Genomic DNA, 27302 nt, shown 5'->3' on the forward strand with positions numbered 1-27302 from the left:
CAGAAAACTCTTCAAACTCAGCGAGCGGAGCGGATTTCACCGTCCAAGCTTAGTTAGGACCTTGTTTCTATTCAAAAAGTGTTTTTTCTTTTGCCAATATCTTTAGCACCACTTGACGAAGTTTCAGGGTGATTCATCAAGTGTGGGCCAAGGAAAAAGGGGGGTCCAAAAACACATTTTCTCCATGTTCATTTCTATAGGAAACTATTGACGCAGCTACAACCCAAACTGCTGAACGGAATTACAGCACATTTGGCAGAAAGGTAGCTCTTGGTCCAGAGTGCATTCTTTTTGTTAAATTGTGTAAATCTGTTCAGTATTTGTTGAGAAATTTAAATATTTACAGATATCTATATATGGATGCAAAGGATCCACGAACCATCCCGATCTCAAGCCTTGCAATATGATTGAAAGCCAACAGTTCCAACCAGAAAGTGTTGGCAGCCATCTTGTGACTCGGTTGAAATGAGTCACAACAAAAAAAAGGAAACACCCTGACCCCTAGGCCTGCTCAGGGTGTCCCACAAGGAGCCTGAGGGCCCAAAAAAGCATTAAAAAATTAGAAATCGGCGGAATGAACGTAAAGTCCTCGAATTCCACGGAACGTTTTTTTTTTAAACGAAGCGCGGTCTCCCACTCTTCATTTTCTTGAAGCCCCCGTCTGGGCCAGGACCCGGTGACAATGCTTAATCATGATGCGGGGGCTCGCAGGGGCCCACACAGCCCCGTGGACCACCACCTCCACAGGGCTTTAATTTTTTTATGGGCGGGGCCTTGTGGGCCCCCCAAGCCCAGGGGACCTCCACCTCCCTGAGACATTACCTTTTTCATAAAATGTGTGGGGTGGCTGCTGCCCCCCCACGTAGCCCCAGGGACCACCACCTCCCTGGTGCTGCCTATCAAAAATTAAAGTGTGGGGGGCTGGAGCCCCCCCACACTTTCCCATAGACCACCACCTACCGGGGTATTCGTTCATTAAAATGTAGGGGGTTGTTTCGTAAACACAGCCCCGGGGACAACCACCTCCCTTGGGCTATAAATCTGATGGGGGGGCCGTGCAGCCCCCCTTCAGGACCCCTCCAAGGCCCTGAGGACTGCCAACCCCCAGGCCAGCTTCAGCATTGTCCTGGTGTGCCCACCCCCTGGACATTGCAATTTGCTATGGCATGGCAGGAGCACTGCTACCATTATGCCATAGCAAACACTGTTTCGCTTAATGGAAGCGAGAGCAGGAAAACTGCTCTCGCTTCCCTGAAGGGAAGTAGAATTGCTTTTGGGCAAAGGAAGCTTCATATTTGCAGCTCCCTTTGCCCAAAAGCAATTCCGACTCCCACATGAGGCAGGGAGCTGGAAGGGACAACGGGGGCATTGAGGCTCCCCCACAGTCCTGAACGTCATCGCTGTGCCCCGGGGTGGGTCCTTGGGGCCAAAAATTGCCCAAGAGGGGGGCCACTCGGCCCTTCTCGCTTTTTTAAAATTAAAGGACTGGCCGGGCCCTGGGGGATGGGGTCCACAGGGCCAAAAATTTCCTTGGTATGGGGTGCCCATGTCCCCTGACCCATTTTTATTAAAAAAAAATAGGATATGGACATGCCCTAGGGGATGGGGGCCCCACGGCAAGATGGGCCTAAAGAGGAAAAAGTAAAAAATAAATAAAATAAAGGGCAGGTCCTGGGGGATGGGGTCTCTAGGGCCAAAACTGAACCAAGGAAGGGGGGCCACACAGCCCCCTTCCTTAAAAAAAGTGTATATAAAAAGATGCCCAAACCCTGAGGGATGGGGTCCCTGGGCACAAATAGGCCTCAAGAGGACCCCTTTCCCATTTTATTTTTTATTTTATTTTTAAAATAGGTCAGGCCCTGGGAGATGGGATCCCAGGGCCTAAAAAGTATCAAGGTAAAGGGGGCACACATCCGCCTTCCAAAACTAGGAGAAGAAAGCAGAAGCCAGCAACTAGCAAGAGGCCCCGCAGCCTCACATCATGACTCTGCAAATGAGCCCCCTGGCGTGCTCTGGGTTGGGGAATAAAGTCCCCTTCACTGGTGAGGGTCCTTAGGGGCCAACTAGCCAACCAGGTACCTCCAGTAAGCCTCACACAGTGGGATTTCTGAGAGGTGGTCTGTGGCCACGCCCCTTTTTACAACACTCTGCAAACATGCCTCTTGGCACACTGCTGGTGAGGCGATGTGGTGCCCTTGTGTCCTGAGGACTTCAGGACTAAAGAGGACTTCATCCCCCAAGCAGCTGTGCTCCAGGAGGCGCATTTGCAGAGTGGTGTAAAAAGGGGGCATGGCCTCTGACCACTCTTAGCAATCCAGCTGTGTGGGGCTTACTAGAGGTACAGGAGGGCTAGTTGGCCCCCAGGCAGCCTCAAGAGGCAAGGGCACTTCATCCCCCAACAAAGAATGCACCATGAGGTGTGTTTGTAGAGTGGTTGAGAAAGAGGGTGTGGCCTTCGTCCACCTCTCAGCAATCCTACTGTGTGGGGCTCACTGGAGGTAACAGGTAGGCTAGTTAGTTGGCTCCTAAGGATCTCCAGCAGCGAAGGGGACTTCAATCCCCATCCAAGAGCAATGCCAGGGAGCACATTTGCAGAGTGGTGGGAAAAGGGGGCTTGACCTGCTATGAAAACTTAGCAATCATGCTGTGTGGGACCTACTGGAGGTAATAACAGGGGTAGTTGGCTCCCAAAGGTGTCCTTCGGGGCCACCAACTACCCCTCCTGTTACCTCCAGTAAGTCCCACACAGTAAGATTGCAAAGAGGTCTTCAGAGATGACGCCCCCCCTTTCTCCACCACTCTGCAAACATGCCTCCTGTTGGGGGGATGAAGTCCACTTTACTCCTGAGGGACCTTGGGGGCCAAGAAGCCCTCCTGGTACCTCCTGTAAGTCCTACGCAGTGGAATTCCTGAGCACTGGACAGAGGCCCAGCCTCCTTTCTACACTACTCTGCAAACTTGACTACTACTTCAAGAATCATTTGCAATGCAATAGGTCTCACATTTGTGAGAGTTACAGCTATGGTGTTGTAAATGTAAATGTTTTTTACACATTTTCTCGGGAGGCGAGTGAATGTTCTTTGTGTGAAGTGGAATTAAGTAGTATGTTCTGCAGTGAAATTATGTGGATAGAAATTATGTGGATTTTAGTGTATAGGAATTCTATACAGTGGGATTATGTGTTATGGAGAGTAATTATGTGGTATGATAGTCTGGGTTGTGGATAGGGGTGGGCGGAATTTGCGAAAGCGACTTTCGCAAATTATCGCGAAAATGTTAAAAATCTCCGCAAACAAGCGGAAATATCGCGAAGATGCGGAAGTTTTTTTCCGGCATGTTCGCGGGATTTTCTGCATGGTTGTGGGTCGCCAACTTACCCATGTGGTTGTTTGCGGGCGCGGCCATCTTGTTTTCAGTTGTCTCGCGGTGCATGATCGCGAGAAAAAAGACGTGATCGTGCGACGCATGACGTCAATGCGGACGCGAACTGTCGCGAGACAGCGCAAATGGCTAAACCAATACAACATCTCATGGAGAACGCGACCGGATCGGGAAAACTTGTCGGCGAACGCGGGGATTCAGGTAAGGCGATCGCGCGCGCGCGAGAATGTATTATTTTACAGCGCGAGCAAGAACCAAATTATCGCAAAGCTGCGGAATGCGGAAATTTTGACATTTCCGCTCTCTCCGCGGAACGCGGAAATGCCAAATTATCGCAAATTCCGCGAACGGAACGGAAATTTTGCCCAGGCCTAGTTGTGGAGTGATAAACTCAGGTTTAGTCTTCCTTGATTCTATAGAGGTAAAATATAAACTCAATGAGACACAAAAAAAGAAGAAACCACAGAGGAGCATTTCTGGACCTAGTCAGAAGTATGAGCAGGGCTGCTGGAATTATGCAACTGTTCGGCGACATTGATTTTTGCATATTTATACCTTTTCCAAATTTGCCACATTATCCATCATCTGCCGCATAATCTGCACCTCTGTTGCTTCTTTCTGCACTCCTCTTGCCTCTTTCTGCACCACACTTGCCTGTTTCTACTCCTCTGTTTCCTCTTTCTGCACATCGTTTGTGTCTTTCTGTACCTCTCTTGCCTCTTACTGTACCTTTCTTCCTTATTTTGCACCTCTCTTGCTTCTTTCTGCATCCCTCGTTCCTTTTTCTGGACCCCTCTTCCCTCTTTCTGCACCAATCTTCCCTCTTTTTACACCTCTTTTGCCTGTTTCTGCAACTCTCTTGCCTCTTTCTGCAATTTGCTTGCCTCCTTCTGCACTACTTTAGCTTCTTTCTGCACATCTCTTGCCTCTTTCTACATCCCTTGTGCCTGTTTTTGCAACACACCTACCTCTTTCTGCACCTCTCTTGACTCTTCCTGCACCTCTCTTGCCTCTTTCTGCACCTCACTTGCCTCTTTTTGCAGTTTTCTTGCTTTTTTATGCACCTCTGTTGGCTCTTTCTGCACTTCTCTTACTTCTTTCTGCATCTCTCTTGCTTCTTTCATCAGTTCTCTTGATTCTTTCTGAACCTCTGTTGCTTCTTTCAGCATTTCTCTCGCCTCTTTCTGCATTTCTGTTGCCTCTTGCTGCACCTCGCTTGCTTCTTTCTGTACACTCTCTTGCCTTTCTGCACACTTCTTCCCTCTTTCTGTACCTCTCATGTCTCTTTCTGCACCCCTGTTTGCTATTTCTGCACCTCTTTTGCCTGTTTCTGCAAATCTCTTGCCTCTTTCTGCAGTTCCCTTTCCTCCTTCTTCACCTCTGTTGCTTCTTTCTGCACTTCTTATGACTATTTCTGCACCCCCTTACCTCTTTCTGCACCTCTGTTGGTTCTTTCTGCACTTTTCTTGCTTCTTTCTGAACCTCCCTTTCTTCTTTATGCACGCTTCTAGCCTCTTTCTGCACCATTCTTTCCTCTTTCTATCCCTCTTGTACCTCTTTATGTACATGTGTTCCCTCTCTCTGCACCCCTCTGCCTCTTTCTGCAAGTCTGTTGGTTCTGTCTGCACGTCTGTATCTACTTTCTGCCCTTCTCTTGCCACTTTCTGCACCCCTCTTGCCCCTTTCTACACATCTGTTGCTTCTTTCTGCACTTCTTTTGCATCTTTCTACACCTCTCTTGCTTCTTTCTGTACTCCTCTTACTTCTCTCTGCACCCCTCTTCCCTCTCGACCCTTCTCTTGACTCTTTCTGCAGTTCTCTTGCCTCTTTCTGCACCTCTGTTGCTTCATTCTGTACTTATTTTGCCTGTTTCTGCACCCTCTCGTCTCTTTCTGCACCTCTGATGGTTCTTTCTGTACTTCTCTTGCTTCTTTCTGCACCTCTCTTGCTTCTTTCTGCATGCCTATTGCCTCTTTCTGCACCACTTTTGCCTCTTTCTGTACCTCTGCTCCATCTTTCTGCACCTCTCTTGCCTGTTTCTGCAGTTCTCTTGCCTCTTTCAGTACTTCAGTTGTTTTTTTCTGCACCTCTCTTGTTTCTTTCGGCAACTCTCTTGTCTCTTTCATCACTTCTCTTGCTTCTTTCTGCACATCAGTTACTTCTTTCAGCACTTCTCTTGCTTCTTTTTGTACTTGTATGGCCTCTTTCTACACATCCTTTGCCTCTTTATGCACTTCTATTGCCTCTTTTTGCACCCTGTTGCTTGTTTCAGCACTTCTCTTGCCTTTTTCAGCACTTCTCTTGCTTCTTTTCACACCTCTCTTGCCTCTTTATGCACTTCTTTTGCCTCTTTTACATTTTTCAGCACTTTTCTTGCCTCTTTGTGCACCCCTATTGCCTCTTTCTGCACGTATGTTGGTTCTTTCTGCACTTCCCTTGCTTCTTTCTGTACCTCTCTTACTGCTTTCTTCACCCTCTTGCCTCTTTCTGCACCTCTCTTGCCTTTTTCTGCACCTCACTTGCCTCTTTCTGCACTTCAGTTGCTTCTTTCTGCACCTCTTTTGTTTCTTTCAGCAACTCTCTTGTAACTTTCATCACTTCTCTTGCTTCTTTCTGCACCTCTGTTACTTCTTTCAGCACTTCTATTGCTTCTTTCTGCATTTGTCTTTCCTATTTCAACACCTCTTCTGCCTCTTTATGCACTTCGCTTGCCTCTTTCTGCACCCCTGTTGCTTCTGTCAGCACTTCTCTTGCCTCTTTCTGCACTTCTCTTGTCTTTTTAAGTACTTCTCTTGCCTCTTCTGGCACCGCAGTTGCATCTTTCAGCACTTCGCTTGCCTCTTTCTGCATCTTTGTTGGTTCTTTTTGCAATTCTCATGCTTCTTTCTACACCTCTCCTGTTTCTTTCTGCACCCCTCTTGCCCTTTTCTGCACCTCTCTTCCTTCTTTTTGTACTTCTCTTGCCTCTTTCTGCACTGTTGTTCCCTCTTTCTGCACCTATCTTGTCTGTTTCTGTAACTCTTTTGCCTCTTTCTGCAGTTTTCTTGCCTCCTTCTGCACCTCTGTTGCTTCTTTATGCACTTCTCTTACCTCTTTCTGTAACTCTCTTGCCTCTTTCTGCACCTCACTTGACTCTTTCTGTACTTCTCTTGCTTTTTTTCTGCACCACTCTTGTTTCTTTCTGCAACTCTCTTGTCTCTTTCATCACTTCTCTTGCATCTATCTGTACCTCTGTTGCTTCTTTCTGCACTTCTCTTGCCTCTTTCTGTACCCCTGTTTCCTCTTCCTGAACATCTCTTGCCTGTTTCTGCACTTCTCGCCGCTTGTGCACCCCTGTTCCCTCTTTCTGCACCTCTCTTGCTTGTTTATGCAACACATTTGCCTCTTTCTGCAGTTCACTTTCCTGTTGCTGCTCCTCTCTTGCCTCTTTCTGCACTTCTCTTGCCTCTTTCTGCACATTTCTTACTCTTTCTGTACTTTCCTTGTTTTTCTCTGCAATTGTCTTGCTTCTTTCTGTACTTCTCTCACCTGTTTCTATATTGGAATGGAAAGTGCAAGCTGTCAAGTTTAAAGGACTGTGTGCTCTCATGACTGAGGTATATGTCTATTTGTACATGTATTCTCACACATTTTATGCATCTGAAGATGGAAGCTTAAAAAGCGGGTAGCTTCTTTTATAGGTGGTAAAATCTTCTTAGTACTGCTCTGTCATTTAGTTGGACAGGCATACATGTCTTATGTATATTGGTGTTATAGAGCCCCTCAAATATACTATTGAATATGCATCTGCCCTTTACACAATTTACAGTGTCTGCTGTTTGAAACACAGGTATTCAAGTATTGTTTAATTTTATGTAACATGTCACCAGGTAAATGCAGAGACACACACTTGCATATATTCACAAACTTGCTCAGACTTACAACAGTGATATGGTTAGGATTGCTGTTTTACATTTGGAAGGCCTAACATTCCAACCAGTCGATGAATAGTACATCTTCAATAGAAAAGTGAGGATTAGCGATTAGGCTAATTTGTATGAGTCTGTAGAAAGATGCAGTCAAAGTAGGCCTCTTTCTGCACTTCTCTTGCTTCTTTTTGCACCTTTCTTCCTCTTTCTGGACTTCTGTTGCCTCTTTCTGTATTTTTCTTGCTTCTTTCTGTACCTTTCTTCCTCTTTCTGTACCTCACTTGCATCTTTCTGCACTTCTCTTGCTTCTTTGCGCTCCTTTCTTCCTCTTTCTGTACATGTCCTACCTATGTAGGCATAGTTAGAAATTAGCATTTAAAAAACCTTAGAAATTCACACAAAAAAACACAAGTATCAGGGACGTTATAGTTAGGAAATAGCATTTAAAATACCTTACAATTTCACCGAGAAAGCCACCGGTTTCATGGACTTTACAGTTAGGAATTAGCATTTTAAAAACCTTACAAATTCACTGAAAAAACACAGGTTCAGGGACGTTTTAGTTAGGATTTAGCATTTACATTTTTTTAAATATTCCCTGAAAAAACCATAGTTTTCAGGGACGTTATAGTTAGGCTGACATTTCACTTGCACAAAACCAGAGAAATTCAGCCGTTATACCTATTGGTGGGCTATGGTTTCGAAAATGGTAGTCTGCATTTTAAGTGGGTGTATCAAAGGTCATATTAGGGTGTGAGGAGGTGCATCAGATTTTCACGTGGGTGATGTCATCAGTGATGTCATTTGAGATGTCATCAGTGATGTCACTGACCATGTCATGAATGAGGCAATATGTGATGTCATCAGCAGTGCATTGCGGGGCACAAGTTATATTTAGCTGAACTAACTATAACAGCAACATTTTTCTTTTTTTGTACAAGTGAAATGTCCAATTTACAATAACGTCCCTGAAACCTGTGTTTTTTTCAGTGAATTTCTAAGGTTTTTTAAATGCTAATTTCTAGCTATAATGTGCCTGAAACCTATGATTTTTTTCAGTGAATTTCATAGTTTTTTTAACTATAACATAGCAGTCATGTTTGCAGAGTGGTGGAGAAAGGTGAGCGTGGCCTCCGAACACCTATCAGCAATCCCACTGTGTAACAGGAGGGATAGTTAGCCCCCAGCATCTACCTTGGGGGCCAACTACCCCTTTTATTACCTCCAGACATGAGGGTCCCTGGGGGCCAAGTAGCCCACCAGGTACCTCCAGTAAGCGCCACAGAGCTGTGTTGTAGAGGGGTGTTTCGAGGCCAAGCCCCTTTTTACACCACGCTGCAAACACAGCTTCTGGTGCACTGCTGCTTGGAGGATGAAGTCCACTTATGTCATGAGGTCCTCAGGACACAAGAGGACCTCATCACCCCACCAGCAGTGCACCAGAAGCCGCGTTTGCAGAGTGGTATAAAAAGGGGAGCGGCCTCGGGCCACCTCTCTGCAACGCAGCTCTGTGGCGCTTACTGGAGGTACCTGGTGGACTAGTTGGGCCCCAGGGACCCTAAGGATTGAAGGGGACATAATCCCCCAGGGACACTTGTTATATCAGGCCCCTCCCTCTCCCTGTACCACTGAGCGGTCCCCAGGGCCATCAAGGGCTCCTGCAGGGGGGCCATGCAGCCCCCCTCCCAAGTCTTTAAAGCCCCGGGAAGTTGTTGGTTCCTGGGGCCAGGGGGTCCACTACAGACCTCAGCATTTTAAATCAGTATGTGCCCCAGGGAGGTGGTGGTCCCCGGGGCGTGTGTGGGGGCTCTTCCCCCACACATCATTTTAAATTTAAAACAGAGCCCCGGGGAGTTGGCAGTCCCAGCGGCTGTAGGGGGGCTGCGTGCCCCCTGTGGTTCATTATCAAAGCCCTAGGGAGGTGGCGGTCTCGGGGGCAACATGGGGGGATTGGGACCCCTGCGCATTTGTTTTTAAAGCTCCAGGGAGGTGGCGGTCCCCGGGACTACGGGGGGACGCAGAGCCCCCCGCATATGATATAATCAAGCCCTGGGTAGGTGGTGGTCCCCGGGGCTGCGAGGGCTCCCGTGTGCCCTCCAAATCAATTGGTGAGTGCCCCCGGGGCCTAGCCCAACCTGAGGCTTTCAAAAACGAAGTGCGTGAGCCCGAGCTTTGTTTTTTTTATCTTCTTAGCCGGATTTGCGACCCCAGTGTCAATTCGGCCATTTTAAAAGATAAATAATGTTTTTTTTGGCCCTGGGTGTCCTTGTGAGACCCCCTGAGCAGGCCTAGGGGATCAGGGTGTTTGTATCCTACCCCCTTTTCATTTTGATTATCTTTGTTTCACCCTTTTTCTTGTGACTTGGTTACCGAGCCACAAGATGGCTGCCAACACTTCCTGGTTTGGAGTGTTGGCAGCCAATCAGAATTGAGCTCGTGCTCTGGAGGGTTCTCGACTCCTGCTCGGTGCTCAGATATCGATATTTTTCTTTTTTAAATTTCTCAGGAACTACTGAACGGATTTATACCATTTAAAAACAGGGCATATTCTGAAACAAGATCTACCTTTTTGCCAAGTTTGGAGTAATTCGTTTGGCAGTTCGGGCTGTAGCCTGTTCCAAAAATTCCTATGGAAATTAACATGGGGAAAATGTGCTTTGGGTCCCCCCTTTTTTCTCAGCCCCCACTTGAGAAATCACCCCGAAACTTTCAGGACAGGACCTGAATGGAGCAGGCCACCAGTTTTAAAAATTTCATGAAGAATCGTCAGACTGCGCCAAATATATTGGCAAATAAAAAAATGTATGCTTTGTATAACAGGTCCTAACTATAACTACCTACTGCCGACCTCCAGTAAGTAATATATATATATATATTCACTGAAAAAACCATAGGTTTCACACACGTTATAGTTAGGAATTAGCATTTAAAAAACCTTAGAAATTCAGTGAAAAAACCATAGGTTTCACACATGTTATAGTTAGCTGGACATTTTACTCGTAAAAAACCAATGAAATTGCCCCGTTATAGTTAGTTCAGCTAACTATAACTCGCGCGCCCGCAATGCACTGCTGATGACGTCACATATTACATCACTCATGACATGGTCAGTGACATCACTCATGACATCACTGATGACATCTCAAATGACATCACTGATGACATCACTGATGACATCATCCTTGTGATAGAGTGGCAGACCTCCTCTCACCTTAATATAAGCTTTGATACACACATTCAAAAATAGAGACTAAAAATTTCAAAACAATGGACATACCAATACCAGTTACAACAACCTCTTCAGTAATTCTAAGATCCACATACACATCCACTCATTCACCAACAGTCCTATACAGTCACTCATACATGTACTCACTCATCATATGTACTCATACATCTATACATCCTGTTACACAATGCCACTCATCCATAGAGTTACTCACACACATAGTCACTCATGCTAATAAAGAATCAAACATACATTTACTTGCATATACAGTTATACACACACCACCACACTTACTTCTACGGAAACTTACACATACTTAGTCTTTTAAACAATCACTTATAGAAACACATACTTATTCATACAGGAACTTTTTCAATCTCTCACTTTCACATATACTCACATATATACACCAATAGTCACATATACTAGTTTAAAACGTATGTAGTTACTCCTGAAGACACTATTGAGACAGTCATTCACTCACTAACACACCCATACACACACTCATCCACCCATACAGTCCTGCACACATGCTGTGTTCAACACATACAAACAGTGAGTCACTCATTCATGCACCGATGCACTACGTAATACCCCCCACCGAACCATGCAGACACTCAGACTGATACTCAAAAAAACAACTAATAACCTAAATAGGCACCCATGTAGCTACTCACCAACCCATGCAGCCACTTATACACAAAGTGAGAGACTGATACAGATATTTACATATTTAAACATTATTCACTAAGCCATGTATTCACTATGATACACTTAATCAGTCAGTTACACAATCAATTTTTCAAAAACAAATCATCCATTTAGACACTTATATACCCATTTATTCTTCCATCGACCATGAGATATACATATATAAAACATATTTAATTTTCAGAATAACACACATTCACTAGATGATGTCATCAGTGATGTCATCAGTGATGTCATTTGAGATGTCATCAGTGATGTCATGAGTGATGTCACTGACCATGTCATGAGTGATGTAATATGTGACGTCATCAGCAGTGCATTGCGGGCGCGCGAGTTATAGTTAGCTGAACTAACTATAACGGGGCAATTTCATTGGTTTTTTACGAGTAAAATGTCCAGCTAACTATAACATGTGTGAAACCTATGGTTTTTTCACTGAATTTCTAAGGTTTTTTAAATGCTAATTCCTAACTATAACGTGTGTGAAACCTATGGTTTTTTCAGTGAATTTCTAAGGTTTTTTAAATGCTAATTCCTAACTATAACGTGTGTGAAACCCATGGTTTTTTCAGTGAATTTGCAAGGTTTTTTAAATGCTAATTCCTAACTATAACGTGTGTGAAACCCATGGTTTTTTCAGTGAATTTGCAAGGTTTTTTAAATGCTATTTTTTTTTTATATTCTTCATTTTTTTCAAACATATTTTTATTTTAATTTTCTTATCTTTTATAAAGACTATGCTTTAATTTTTAAAATCCTTAAATATTTTTTTTATATATATTTTTTTAAAATAAACATGTAAAATTTATTTCCAGATTTTTTTTTTTTTTTTTTTATAGTACGCGTACCGTAAGCTCACGGTAAGCGTACGGTTTACGCAACGTCCGTAATCTATCTACGCTGCTTGCGTATAGTTACGCACTTTGCGTAGCCGCGCGTACTGCGCGCGGGACGCGTGCGCGCTTACGCAACACGCGCACGTTACGCGGAAGTGCCGGGAAATGACTGTTATGCGCATGTGCGCAAGCGCGTGTCTTTTTTACGCGCACGCGTACTTTTTGCCGTAAGCGCACCGTAAGCGTACCGTAAGCGTACGGTAGGTCATGTGATCTTGAAACACAACTTTTGATTGGTTGAAACTACTTTCAGTTCTAGAACTCTCCTACACCACACCCATTCCCCTCATTTCTGCTTGTGATCCCTTGGGAGAAGGAGCTGGTTTGTCTTTGGGATACGATGGCAGAACAGCAGAGCTCTTCTGAGAGTGAGGCTAGCACCAGCAGCACTGTCTTGAGGCAGAGAGCGAGGAAAGTAAAACCTTCTTATGTTTGGGATTATTTTACTTTTCCAGAAGGCCAGCAAAAGGTGAATGCACCCTTAGTTACTTGCAAGCTGTGTCAGCGTGTACTTTCTAGAGGTAATCCTAACAGGAAGTATTCCTTTGGGAATCACACCATGAAGAGACACCTCCAGGATGTACACAGAAGGACACATGGTCATCTTTTTGGAGGTAACTCTTCAGAAAGACGAGCCAGTACATCCACAGCAGCTCAGCCTGGACCATCACCTGCAGGGCTTACTCCTTCTTCTGCAGGTCAGGTGAGCCCTTCATCTGTGGGGGGAGAATCTCCTTTTGCTGGCCCTCTGGAAATGAACCCTCGATTTCGGAAGGTTGATATTCATTGCACATTTTGTAAAGCTCTAATTTGTTATAGGGAGACCAGTGTTTCCCTAGTGAATAACAAAATAGATCAGCACATTTGTAGCTTTGAATGATTTTCCCATGGTTCCTTTCCTCTGTCCCTGCATGAACACAACGGTTCTTTTAAGAGCCAACCTTATCTTTCATCTTTTTTTTACATTTTTTTTAAAAAACTTTTTTTTTTTTTTTTACCGTACGCGTACGGTAAGCGTACCTTTTTTTTATTTTTTAAAAAAAACACTAAAAATCATTTTTCACATTACAAGGTCCTTGAAAGACTACAATTATTACTATTGACTTACCATACTCACTGAAAAAAATATTTATTCATTTGTTTTTTTAAAAAATAGTTTTTAAAATGGTTGTAGTTTACGAAAATTTTCTATATCGATCTGAAAAAAAAGAAAAAAGTATTAATATTTTTAAAACATTTTATAATACAGTACACATATTTACATTTTTTCCCAAAAAATATTTTTGCCTTATTTTTGCTGTTTTCAGAATATATTGCATTTCACTATAAATTGTGAAAGCAATTGCATTCATCATTTTACAGCGGGCAAAAAAAAATAACAATCTCAAAGATTGTATTAAAAAAGCCCAGAATCTCTTCTCACTTAAACTTATCATTACAGAAATGCATATTATTCTTAAAAAATGTCATCTAAAAACAATACTTTTTTCTTTAAAATACCGTCTGATATTTTTGTTTCAGAAGTACATTCACAATAATATATCTCAAATAACTCCAAAATACATCTGATTTTATTTCCTTTAGGCCAAATAGTATTTTTTATTCTTTCCCTGGAATAAATTTCCAAGGGAAAACCATTAAAATTCTAAAGTTTAATCTGTCCAGATCTCACCGATTCTCTGTAACATTTTGGTTCACGAAAATTTTTCGAATAATTTATTTAGTCCACAATAGAATTGCTTACTTTTCCACATGGCCAAATAGTAATTTTTGAAATTATTTTTGAAAAAATTTCCAGTGGCAGTCCAATAACATTCCAAAATTTAAAATGTGCAGAAGTTACCGATAATCTCTAAATTATTGGTTTTTCAAAATTGCATTAAAAATTTAAAAAGTCCACATTACAATTGGTTATCTTTCCTTTAGGCCAAATGATAATTTTAAAAATCTTTTTTCTACAAAATTGCAATGGTAATCCTGTAAAATGGTAAAATTATTTTGTCCAGATCTTGCCAAGTCTCTCTAAAATTTAGGTTTCAGGAAGATTAGATAGGAATTTGCTAAATCAAAAGGCAAACGTTGTTTGAAAATCAATTGGGAATCATTACACAGTGTCCATCCTTTTTCACATTTTAGATAAACTGTGTAATGTCCAGAAGTAACAGTAGGTCCATCATGGAAAATTATTGCAACAGTTACAAAAGTTTTTCCTGAAATTGATAATTGCTGTCCTGTAAACTTCTTTATTAAAGTATCCAATTTTGATCCATCAGCTCTACATCGTTGCATCATTAAAATTACATACTGTCCGTATTCCCTTAAAATTAATGTTGATAACATGTCAGAATTACACTCACCACATTTCATGCTATGATTAGCATCTTTAACTAAGTTTGCAAAAGTGACTGTTTTACTCTCTGGCAATGTCAAATAAATAAACCTTTCATTATCAACAATAGAACCACTTATATTATAACAATTATCACAACTATGTTCCCATTTATAAGAGAGACCAAAAAAAATGTCAATGGGAACTCCTTCTTCTTCCACTACCTGAAGAAAATACATCAAAAATTCGTGAGCATCTTGCTGTTCATTTTGAGAAAACTGTGTTCGTCCTGAACATACATCTAAAAGTTTTCTAATATCAGTAGCACTTTCTATTTGAGTTTTATCTTTACTCAGCTTTTGAAAAAGGAGACTGAGCTCTGAACAGAATCTTTTTCCCTGATTTATTATTATCTGCTCTTGCAAACTTTCCAGATAAAAAGCAACATTCAGCACTACATTTGCGTAGCAGTTGACACCAGAGCTATTTTCAAAATGACATCCTACAACCTGTTCTTCATTTTCCTTATTCTTTTTGCTTGCAATTACATCACTCCTCTTTTTTTTCCTCTTCTCTACATCTTCATTACAGATATTCTCATTTCTCCTTTTACGAGAAACTACACGTTTCTCCAACACAGGATACTGACCTAAATGAGGAGCATAGCTTCTTCTTAATCTATTATACTCCTTTACACAGTTTGTATCAGCACTAACTTTTGAGTCATCGAAGTCTATCATGAATAAACCTGATAATGTTTTGACTCGTGACAAAGCAACATATGCCATACCTTCTTTGAACACACTAGATCCAATGTTCACAAATGCACAATCTACAGTCAATCCTTGAGACTTGTGAATAGTTACAGCATATGCTAGAGAAAACGGAAACTGCTTCCTACGTACATATAAGTCTTTCACAAGCATGAAACGAACTGAACAACGACAAATGTCTTTAACTTCCTCTATCTGATCAAATTTTATTTTTAACCATTCAATTCCATCTTTTTTCTGATAATTAATAAAACCCACAACTCTTCCCATCGCTCCATTTACTAAGCCTTTTTCAACATCCAAATTTCTCCTTAAAAACACTCTACAGTTCATGCAAACATATAGATTTTTTTCTAATCCTGCTGTTTTGGAGATGTTCTTCTCTAGTGAGTCCAATTTATTTTTCAGTTTGCCTGTTACTGTGACAGTAATTCTTCCATCCTCAATTTTGTCCACTGCTTCCAATTTCATGATCTCTTCCTTTTCCAATTTCAAAAGCTCCTCATTGAATATTGAGCATTCACGTAGAGTTGGCATTAAGCAGATGACACTTTTGTTTTCTGCAATGTTCTTGTATATCTTCTCTGCAACTATTTCTTCCTTTGGAAATAAATTATGTAGCAGCCGAGTCTGTAATGCTTTTTTGCCAGCTTCTGTGAGTAGTCCAATCCTGATATCTTTCAGAATACTTCCATATTCTTCATCGTTTGCTTGCCTCATATTAGTTGTAAGTTCCTTGTACTCAAAGAAGGACCAAATATTTGTATTACCGATGCTTCCCAATGACTTCTTCGTGTCTTCATGTGTCACAGTATTAAACACTGGTTGTCCTTTAACCGGAGTAAGTTGCAAAAGATCCCCAAAAACGATGACGTGTTTTCCACCAAATAACACGTCATAGTCTGTCTTCAAAATTTGCTGCATTCTTAAATGCACAAAGGCAAGCATTAAGTTTGATACCATGCTCACCTCATCAATAATGAGAACTTGCATCTTCTTCAATACTCTTGAAACTTCCAAGCATGCTTCTCCAGTTAGCTTGTTGAATTGTATTTTGTTCTCATGCTCCACTGGTAACATTAGCAAACGATGTAAGGTGATTCCTTTTATGTTATATGCTGCTAACCCAGTTGGAGCAGTAACCACACAAGACAAAGTAGAATCTGTTTTTTGCTTTAGGTAGCTTCTGATGACTTTAATTAGGAAACTTTTTCCAGTGCCAGCTTGTCCGCTTACATACATCCTGATTGGATGAAATGATGTGCATGAGCACTCTTTTTTTTCATGTAGAAATCCGTGATCAATTTTGTTTTTGATCTCTTCATAAATTTGTTGCTGCTCTTGATTCAGTTGTCTTTCCAAATTTTCTAAGTCTATAAATGCTTCTTGAGCTTGATTCATAGCCGTTTCCACTTCATTCATGGCTATTGATGCTTCATTTTCAACGATTGGTTGTCCTAGGGGATCTTGACTGTATGTTCCTGAACTTTGGCTGTCCTGAGAACTGTCTCTAGCAATTTCTGCTGCAATTGTAGTTTCCTGTTCAATTTCTTCATTTAACATTTGCAGATAAGTTGAGAATGTACTGCATTGTATGCTGTCTTTGCAAGCATTAAAAGAATCTTCATAGCTCTGGAATTCTCCCAGTAGTTCATCCTCTGAACGCCATGGTTTAAACAACTGTAAAAGAGCCAAGTAGTAAAATTCTTTCTTGTCGGTAGTGTCGCAACTCAGCTTCCGGTGATTTATCAAACTTCCTTTGGTTTGCTTCACCAAACATCCTTCTTCACCAACGACTTTATATTTTCCATTATTGATGTCTTCTGCAGCTTTCCGTGAATAAATGTAGTTCTGCAGCACTTCATAGAGACACATGTTCTCCAGATGATGACTTCTCTTGGGATAATATGTGTCCAACATGTTTGTTTTCAATATATCTGTACTTTCAGGTTCGAACTGTGCCAAATATTCAATTTCTCCAACAGATTTCAGTACCCGATTTCTCATTGCTGCAAGGCCTAAACTTGCCCAAATTATTCTTCTTGACTTCGAGTAGAGACTTGCAGAAGATAATCTATCTGAACATTCGTAGGATCCAATTTCTCGATGCGATAACATCTTCAAACTGAAACTGTACAGCTTCTTACTGACAGTCTTCTCGTGAGAAATCTCTTCCCACATTTCCTTCAATTCTGTTTTTTCTGATTTCGTAATGTAAGACGTTACATATCGAGCAACAGCAATGGAATTGTCAGCAACATACTGTATATCCATGTTAGCGTTCCACATGGATAAAATGACTGGGTTGTAGTCATTTATATTTTTTGATTCTTCTTTTCTTTTAAGGTTGTAGGTATTCTTAGGTGATTTTCTTGTGATAGTATGTCTCACAGCTGACATAAAACTGTTGACTCTTCCATTTGTAAGAACAGGTCTAGGAAATCCAAATCGACATTTAGTGTAGTATTTTTCTTTGCTCTTGTATTTCCGTCGACAGTATTTTCCACACCGATGACTTTGGAAACGTAGAACTTGCTCCTTTAACTTGTACTCTTCTGTGCTTTTAGGTATAGCACATGTTGCATATTCTTCAATGTAAGATAACACTGCTTCATCAGTATCTGTTCCAAACTTTGGGGCATCCTTGATCCACAGCAGCATATGAATATGAGGAGCACCTCTTGCCTGGTACTCTTTTCTCCAAAAGAAATCCACTACTTCTCCAAGGGGTGGATTTTTTTTATTGCAGATGAAGGACATCATAGCCTCAAATCTATGATTGAAATATCTGCAAACATTAACCGGATCCAATGAGCACAGTTCTCCTGCTGTCTTGTATTCGATGTTTTCAATGTTTGAATTGGCCTCTCGTAGAAAATCCAGTAAATCATCCCAAGCGTACTCGGCGCAGCTTAGGGTAAGGAACCATGTTGGTGTTCCTAAATTGCGTAACATGCATTTTAGTTCACCATGGCGTCGGTACCAATATTCATTTGTCCCACGCTGACAAGCCATCAGATTGATCAGTTGTGTTTCCAAATGATCATCTCGGTGCTGCACTTTCTCCATAAAATCCTTAGCAGACACATTTTGTAAATGTACTCCACTTTTTAAAATGTGATTTACTGCATAAGACAGTGCAGACAAGTCGCTTTCAAATAAAAGATGGAACAAATAAGGGATACTTTGTCGAAATCTGGGATCTTCAGCATATAGTCTTGTAGTCCGATACTCAGAAGCTGGAATCTGTTCCGGACGTTCATCGTATCGTCCTCCTTTTCCTTTAGGAAACAGCTGGGGAAAACATCGAGCTTCCAAGCTCTCCTCCCATACACTCACGGGATTTCCTTTTGCTTTCTTCATCTGAAAGAGATCAATATTGTCTCCCATAACTTCTTTCGAATGGAGAGGATGTATGCTAAAATGTTCATAAATTTCTTCTTCCTTTGACTTGTCCACTTTTTCAATTTGTCCACTTGGTGTTTCTGTATCTCCTTGTAAATCTTCTTCTTCTTCTTCTTCTACTATATAAATTGATTCATACCATTTGTTATTTTTTTTCAAATACAAATTTGCTCTTTGTACTTTCCGCACATCTACCAGCTCCTGCCAAATCTTCTTATTCTTTGTAGGTACACCATTAACCAGAATAATTAATGGTTCAGTTTCCAAAGTATCCGCATCAATAGTTTCCATATTTTTTTTCAAATCCAAGGGCAAATACACCACTCTACCTTTTAAACCTCTCACTAAATCTGAAGGAGGTAATTTACCAGTTTTGGGCTCCATACGTACTATGGTCTGGAACGGATGAACACATTGAATGAGTATAGACTCATATGTATTTAATTCAGAAAGTTCAGCAGGAATAGCATCCAATTCTAAATTATTATGTACAGCTCTGGTCGGCATTCTATTTTCCTCTAACTTGTTGTAGCAGTATTTACAAATACGCTGATCTTCACCCAATTCAAAACAATTTTCAAGAAATATATATGTTGCAAAATCCATCCACTTATAATTATCTTCATTTTCACTCTTTCTGTAGAGATCAACATTCCTAGTTTGTTTTCTATAATGAGTTCTGCGGCAACAAATACAAGTAACATTTGGTCTTTCATTAGAGACTATTGCAAATTTTGTTATGTGATCATTAAATGTCTTACTTACACAAGGTTCTACATTCTCTTCCACTTCTGCCTCATTTACTGTGTCCTTCTCTGCACTGTTTTGTTCAGGACCAAAGTAACAAAACTGAATTTCATCAACAACCTTCTCTACATCTGATACCGTTCCTCGGAACAGAGCCCTATTCAATTCATTTAACTTTATTGCTGGACTTTTGGCAAAATACAACCGTCTCACAAACTTTCTCATTTCAGTATGATGAACAGCCAGCATCCTAAAATGATGGAAAACACTATTGCACACTTTTCTAGATAGACAAGCAAGAGAATGACCCTGCAAACCAGTATTCTCTCTCACTCTGCATGGATCCAGACTTTGAAGCACCTTAATCTTTTGTTTTACACTTTTTTTACTATATTCTCTTAGAAACTCTCGAAATCTGTCAATAGATTCCTGACGCACAGTGCAAATACTACTACAATTCCAAGTGTACACTGGGGCTTTAGGACGTCTCCCCATTGCCTCATCTGCCATCACTTGTACCTCATCTCTTGGAACCATTATCTCCTTCTCCATTATGCAACCATTTTTTACTTCGTATGAACGACCTCTGGTGTCAACTGCATGCAGCAAACTATTACTTTGAAAATAGCTCTCTTCATTAAAAAAAGGTTCACTACTTGAGCTATGCATCCACTTTCCTAAAAACACTTTACAAAAATTTGTTCTGTTCACTACTCTTTTGCTTTTGCTTTGTGATTTCAGTACATTAACCATTTTATCTAATGTACGCATCCTATTCAAAATTAATATGAATAGTTTCCTTTTTAATTCTAATGCCTTTGCTGCAATGGCTTCAATTTCTTTTTTTCTCTTATAATATTTAGCCTTTTGCTTATATTTCTTTATATCCTTTATCAAATTGGACATAACTCTTCTCTGAAACATTTTTCTACGTATCTCTTTAAATGCTGTTTTTCTGTTTATGTTAAACTTTTCAATTGCAGAAGGTATATTTGCATTAACTAAATCCTCAATTTTTTGCTGTTCTGTAGGTTTTGTTACATTTTTCCGAGAACAGACATTTTGTACATTTTTGTTTGTTTTCAATATTTTGTTTAGGAATTGTCTTTTTTGCTTACCAGAAGATTTTTTCTTTTTCCCAACATCAGCATCTTCTACTAACTTTGGTCCTCCAGTTGTCCTCAAATATAGTTTTTTTTTTAGCGTTTTTTGAACTCGAGATTTTGTAGGCATCTTAAATTTTGTTCACTGTTCTTCAGCAATACCTGCAAAAAAACTAAAAAAAAAATTCTTTATTGTATTTAAATATATTACTACATTTCTTTTCACAATAGTCACAAAACGAAATTTCTTTGCCAATTTGAATGCACACAAACTCCTCTTTTTTTTTGGGCAAGTGAAAATCTGTATAACAAACTGTCACATTATGAAACCAAGCTGTTTTTTTTTCAGACCACCACCGTGTGTATTCTCTGTGACTGCCTACACTCCAGCAGGGGCAACCAGCCTTAGTGATGCTGAATGTATTTGCATTACAGACTTAAACCTGAAAACCCCACTCGCTTCTAATTACTGTGCATGACTATACATGGCAAGCACATGGGTGTGTGCTAAACCTCTGCTTCTTCCCCCAAAAATTCGCTCCTCTTTTCCATCTACTGCAACTGTGAAATCACCAGAGCAAGACGCAATACATTTCTGCCTATAATTCTTCTATGCACACAGAGTCATGTTTTCACATTAGTGCCAAAACGAAATTTCTTTGCCAATTTGAAAGCACACTTACTGCTCTTTTTTTTTTCGGGCCAAGTGAAAATCTCTTTTTACACTTTGAAATCACTTTTACAGACTGACACATTCTGAAACCTTTTTTTTTAAATTTATTTAAATGCACATGTCCAAGCTGTTTTTTTTTCAGACCACCACCGTGTGTATTCTCTGTGACTGCCTACACTCCAGCAGGGGCAACCAGCCTTAGTGATGCTGAATGTATTTGCATTACAGACTTAAACCTGAAAACCCCACTCGCTTCTAATTACTGTGCATGACTATACATGGCAAGCACATGGGTGTGTGCTAAACCTCTGCTTCTTCCCCCAAAAATTCGCTCCTCTTTTCCATCTACTGCAACTGTGAAATCACCAGAGCAAGACGCAATACATTTCTGCCTATAATTCTTCTATGCACACAGAGTCATGTTTTCACATTAGTGCCAAAACGAAATTTCTTTGCCAATTTGAAAGCACACTTACTGCTCTTTTTTTTTCGGGGGCAAGTGTATATCTCTTTTTTCAATTTGAAATCACTTTTACAGACTGACACATTCTGAAACCTTTTTTTTTAAATTTATTTAAATGCACATGTCCAAGCAGTTTTTTTTTCAGACCACCACCGTGTGCATTCTCTGTGACTGCCTACACTCCAGCAGGGGCAACCAGCCTTAGTGATGCTGAATGTATTTGCATTACAGACTTAAACCTGAAAACCCCACTCGCTTCTAATTACTGTGCATGACTATACATGGCAAGCACATGGGTGTGTGCTAAACCTCTGCTTCTTCCCCCAAAAATTCGCTCCTCTTTTCCATCTACTGCAACTGTGAAATCACCAGAGCAAGACGCAATACATTTCTGCCTATAATTCTTCTATGCACACAGAGTCATGTTTTCACATTAGTGCCAAAACGAAATTTCTTTGCCAATTTGAAAGCACACTTACTGCTCTTTTTTTTTCGGGCCAAGTGAAAATCTCTTTTTACACTTTGAAATCACTTTTACAGACTGACACATTCTGAAACCTTTTTTTTTAAATTTATTTAAATGCACATGTCCAAGCTGTTTTTTTTTCAGACCACCACCGTGTGTATTCTCTGTGACTGCCTACACTCCAGCAGGGGCAACCAGCCTTAGTGATGCTGAATGTATTTGCATTACAGACTTAAACCTGAAAACCCCACTCGCTTCTAATTACTGTGCATGACTATACATGGCAAGCACATGGGTGTGTGCTAAACCTCTGCTTCTTCCCCCAAAAATTCGCTCCTCTTTTCCATCTACTGCAACTGTGAAATCACCAGAGCAAGACGCAATACATTTCTGCCTATAATTCTTCTATGCACACAGAGTCATGTTTTCACATTAGTGCCAAAACGAAATTTCTTTGCCAATTTGAAAGCACACTTACTGCTCTTTTTTTTTCGGGCCAAGTGAAAATCTCTTTTTACACTTTGAAATCACTTTTACAGACTGACACATTCTGAAACCTTTTTTTTAAATTTATTTAAATGCACATGTCCAAGCTGTTTTTTTTTCAGACCACCACCGTGTGTATTCTCTGTGACTGCCTACACTCCAGCAGGGGCAACCAGCCTTAGTGATGCTGAATGTATTTGCATTACAGACTTAAACCTGAAAACCCCACTCGCTTCTAATTACTGTGCATGACTATACATGGCAAGCACATGGGTGTGTGCTAAACCTCTGCTTCTTCCCCCAAAAATTCGCTCCTCTTTTCCATCTACTGCAACTGTGAAATCACCAGAGCAAGACGCAATACATTTCTGCCTATAATTCTTCTATGCACACACAGTCATGTTTTCACATTAGTGCCAAAACGAAATTTCTTTGCCAATTTGAAAGCACACTTACTGCTCTTTTTTTTTCGGGCCAAGTGAAAATCTCTTTTTACACTTTGAAATCACTTTTACAGACTGACACATTCTGAAACCTTTTTTTTTAAATTTATTTAAATGCACATGTCCAAGCTGTTTTTTTTTCAGACCACCACCGTGTGTATTCTCTGTGACTGCCTACACTCCAGCAGGGGCAACCAGCCTTAGTGATGCTGAATGTTTTTGCATTACAGACTTAAACCTGAAAACCCCACTCGCTTCTAATTACTGTGCATGACTATACATGGCAAGCACATGGGTGTGTGCTAAACCTCTGCTTCTTCCCCCAAAAATTCGCTCCTCTTTTCCATCTACTGCAACTGTGAAATCACCAGAGCAAGACGCAATACATTTCTGCCTATAATTCTTCTATGCACACAGAGTCATGTTTTCACATTAGTGCCAAAACGAAATTTCTTTGCCAATTTGAAAGCACACTTACTGCTCTTTTTTTTTCGGGCCAAGTGAAAATCTCTTTTTACACTTTGAAATCACTTTTACAGACTGACACATTCTGAAACCTTTTTTTTAAATTTATTTAAATGCACATGTCCAAGCTGTTTTTTTTTCAGACCACCACCGTGTGTATTCTCTGTGACTGCCTACACTCCAGCAGGGGCAACCAGCCTTAGTGATGCTGAATGTATTTGCATTACAGACTTAAACCTGAAAACCCCACTCGCTTCTAATTACTGTGCATGACTATACATGGCAAGCACATGGGTGTGTGCTAAACCTCTGCTTCTTCCCCCAAAAATTCGCTCCTCTTTTCCATCTACTGCAACTGTGAAATCACCAGAGCAAGACGCAATACATTTCTGCCTATAATTCTTCTATGCACACAGAGTCATGTTTTCACATTAGTGCCAAAACGAAATTTCTTTGCCAATTTGAAAGCACACTTACTGCTCTTTTTTTTTCGGGGGCAAGTGTATATCTCTTTTTTCAATTTGAAATCACTTTTACAGACTGACACATTCTGAAACCTTTTTTTTAAAATTTATTTAAATGCACATGTCCAAGCAGTTTTTTTTTCAGACCACCACCGTGTGCATTCTCTGTGACTGCCTACACTCCAGCAGGGGCAACCAGCCTTAGTGATGCTGAATGTATTTGCATTACAGACTTAAACCTGAAAACCCCACTCGCTTCTAATTACTGTGCATGACTATACATGGCAAGCACATGGGTGTGTGCTAAACCTCTGCTTCTTCCCCCAAAAATTCGCTCCTCTTTTCCATCTACTGCAACTGTGAAATCACCAGAGCAAGACGCAATACATTTCTGCCTATAATTCTTCTATGCACACAGAGTCATGTTTTCACATTAGTGCCAAAACGAAATTTCTTTGCCAATTTGAAAGCACACTTACTGCTCTTTTTTTTTCGGGCCAAGTGAAAATCTCTTTTTACACTTTGAAATCACTTTTACAGACTGACACATTCTGAAACCTTTTTTTTAAATTTATTTAAATGCACATATCCAAGCTGTTTTTTTTTCAGACCACCACCGTGTGTATTCTCTGTGACTGCCTACACTCCAGCAGGGGCAACCAGCCTTAGTGATGCTGAATGTATTTGCATTACAGACTTAAACCTGAAAACCCCACTCGCTTCTAATTACTGTGCATGACTATACATGGCAAGCACATGGGTGTGTGCTAAACCTCTGCTTCTTCCCCCAAAAATTCGCTCCTCTTTTCCATCTACTGCAACTGTGAAATCACCAGAGCAAGACGCAATACATTTCTGCCTATAATTCTTCTATGCACACAGAGTCATGTTTTCACATTAGTCCCAAAACGAAATTTCTTTGCCAATTTGAAAGCACACTTACTGCTCTTTTTTTTTCGGGGGCAAGTGAAAATCTCTTTTTACACTTTGAAATCACTTTTACAGACTGACACATTCTGAAACCTTTTTTTTAAATTTATTTAAATGCACATGTCCAAGCTGTTTTTTTTTCAGACCACCACCGTGTGTATTCTCTGTGACTGCCTACACTCCAGCAGGGGCAACCAGCCTTAGTGATGCTGAATGTATTTGCATTACAGACTTAAACCTGAAAACCCCACTCGCTTCTAATTACTGTGCATGACTATACATGGCAAGCACATGGGTGTGTGCTAAACCTCTGCTTCTTCCCCCAAATATTCGCTCCTCTTTTCCATCTACTGCAACTGTGAAATCACCAGAGCAAGACGCAATACATTTCTGCCTATAATTCTTCTATGCACACAGAGTCATGTTTTCACATTAGTGCCAAAACGAAATTTCTTTGCCAATTTGAAAGCACACTTACTGCTCTTTTTTTTTCGGGCCAAGTGAAAATCTCTTTTACAGACTGACACATTATGAATCCACCATGTGTAACTACAACAAAAACAATTCCCATTTCTATTATTCATTTCTTAAGTTACCACATACATCCCCTCTCAAACTGTAAACTCACCTTTAAAATTAGTTAGTTGTGAAAGAAATGTGTCACTCAAACAGCAGATTATCAGAGCCAGGATCTCTGTTCTGTACACCTCTCTCCTCTCAGCAGAACCAGATAATGGCAAACTTTCCCTCTATTTTTCCACACATATACATGTAAGTTTCAAATCTCAGTGCTTCCCCCTTTTTTTCAAATGTAATGACACATTTCTATTGGTTGAAAACCAACCCTTTTCCAAAAGTACCCTGCCCCCAACTTGACTTCTGCCTAGTACCCTTCCCCCAACTTGACTTCTGCCTGCTACCATAGCAACAGCTCATGGAACACTGCTGTGTGCAGTTAGGTCAGAAGTTCGACACACAATGTTTCAATTCCACAGAGCAAGAGTGCTTGACTTTTCAAACCTAACTGCAAATCCATAGTACTGTTCTTTGGTTACACATTTTTTTGTACCAATACAAAACATGCTTCTATTAATTTTCACATACAGCCTAGTTTTTTTTCTAGAATGGTATGAAACAGCCAATCAGTTCTTTTTGTTTTGTAAAAAATATGTATGCCTCCATTTCCAAACTGTCTTTCTTTTCATATTGCCATTCTACTGAAAGACACCTCCTGAGTGCATCCAGTTCTCCTTTGAAGATGTTCACAGTGTGGATTGTAGGGCACAGCTATGTCTTCTGGAGTGAAAAGTTTGCAGAGAAAACAGATATGGTGAGAGACCTTGCTTTGCCAAATGTAGACATTAAATGGATTGGTCAGAGAGGGTTAAAGTGGCACCAATTGATGCCATTGGTGAAATCCTTCATGCAAATCCAACACCCTGACCTCATAATAGTGCACTGTGGTGGCAATGACCTAGGCACTTTGACTGGGGTAGGTCTGGAAATGCTTATGAAGGACACCTTTGCACAACTGTTTTCACTTTTCCCTAAAACTGCCTTTGTGTTTTCCAACATATGCCAAAGGCAAAAATGGAACTGGTCCAATCATTTCTGTCCACAGATTGACAAAGCAAGAAAGCACGTCAACAAATCTGTTTCTGCTTTCCTCCGTGACTATGGTATGGGTGCCATTTACCACAACAACTTGCGTTACGACATGCAAGACATTTATAGAGGAGATGGTGTGCACTTCAATGATGAAGGGAACAGAGTCTTCCTCTTGAACCTTAGACTCTGCATCGGTACTTACTTGTAGGTACCACTAAAAAAATGACTCCATAAACACAACAGCTCTTTTTAGAGCTCCCTAATTTCTAAACTCTTAAATCTGATTTTCATTTATTTATTTTTATTTTTTTTACCGTACGCTTACCGTGAGCTTACCGTACGCGTACCCCGTGATTTTTTTTAAAATCAATAAATGTTTTCTTTGTACTTTTCTGTCCTTCTTTGACCCCCTTACAATTGTTAGGGGGTCTGTAACTCTCCTCATTGCCCCCTTTCCTTGTTTTCACTCTTTTTTTTCAGAGTGAAATACACAAAATGGCGGCCGCCGCTTCCTGGTTTCGGCCGATTCGAATGTTTACTAAGATCTAAGAGCCAATCAGAATCGCGCTCGCGCACGCCACCGTACGCTTACCGTAAGCGTACGGTAAGCGTACCGTAAGCTGGCTCAGATATATATATTGATTTAAAGGCTATTTTCTCAAAATCAACTGAACTGATTTACACCAAACCTACAAAAGGCACTTCCTTGACCTACGGACTACCTCTCTGCCAAATTTCTAGTAATTCTGTTCAGCCGTTCGGGCTGTAGCTCGTTCTAAAGGTCCTATGGAAAAATGCATGGGAAAAACGCGTTTTGGGACC

The 27302-nt window shown here is 40.7% G+C and overlaps 1 protein-coding gene across 1 annotated transcript; it reads right to left on the reverse strand.

Moving 5' to 3' along the window:
- Positions 1 to 13127: 13127 nt before the first annotated feature.
- LOC146855640 (uncharacterized) lies at positions 13128 to 25610 on the reverse strand. Its single transcript, XM_085650632.1, has 2 exons — positions 25501 to 25610; positions 13128 to 20655 (listed from the first exon to the last, which is right to left on the reverse strand). The coding sequence occupies exon 2, from the start codon at positions 20610 to 20612 to the stop codon at positions 14148 to 14150; it is 6465 nt and encodes a 2154-aa protein (XP_085506758.1). The 5' UTR covers positions 20613 to 20655; positions 25501 to 25610; the 3' UTR covers positions 13128 to 14147.
- Positions 25611 to 27302: the final 1692 nt, after the last annotated feature.

Source organism: Triturus cristatus, chromosome 4_1 (genome assembly GCF_964204655.1).
Source record: "Triturus cristatus chromosome 4_1, aTriCri1.1, whole genome shotgun sequence".
In the NCBI taxonomy this organism is placed as follows: domain Eukaryota; kingdom Metazoa; phylum Chordata; class Amphibia; order Caudata; family Salamandridae; genus Triturus; species Triturus cristatus.

Bases quoted from the DNA above. Each gene is read 5' to 3' on its own strand.
- LOC146855640 (XM_085650632.1), bottom strand. From the start codon at position 20,612: ATGCCTACAAAATCTCGAGTTCAAAAAACGCTAAAAAAAAAACTATAT.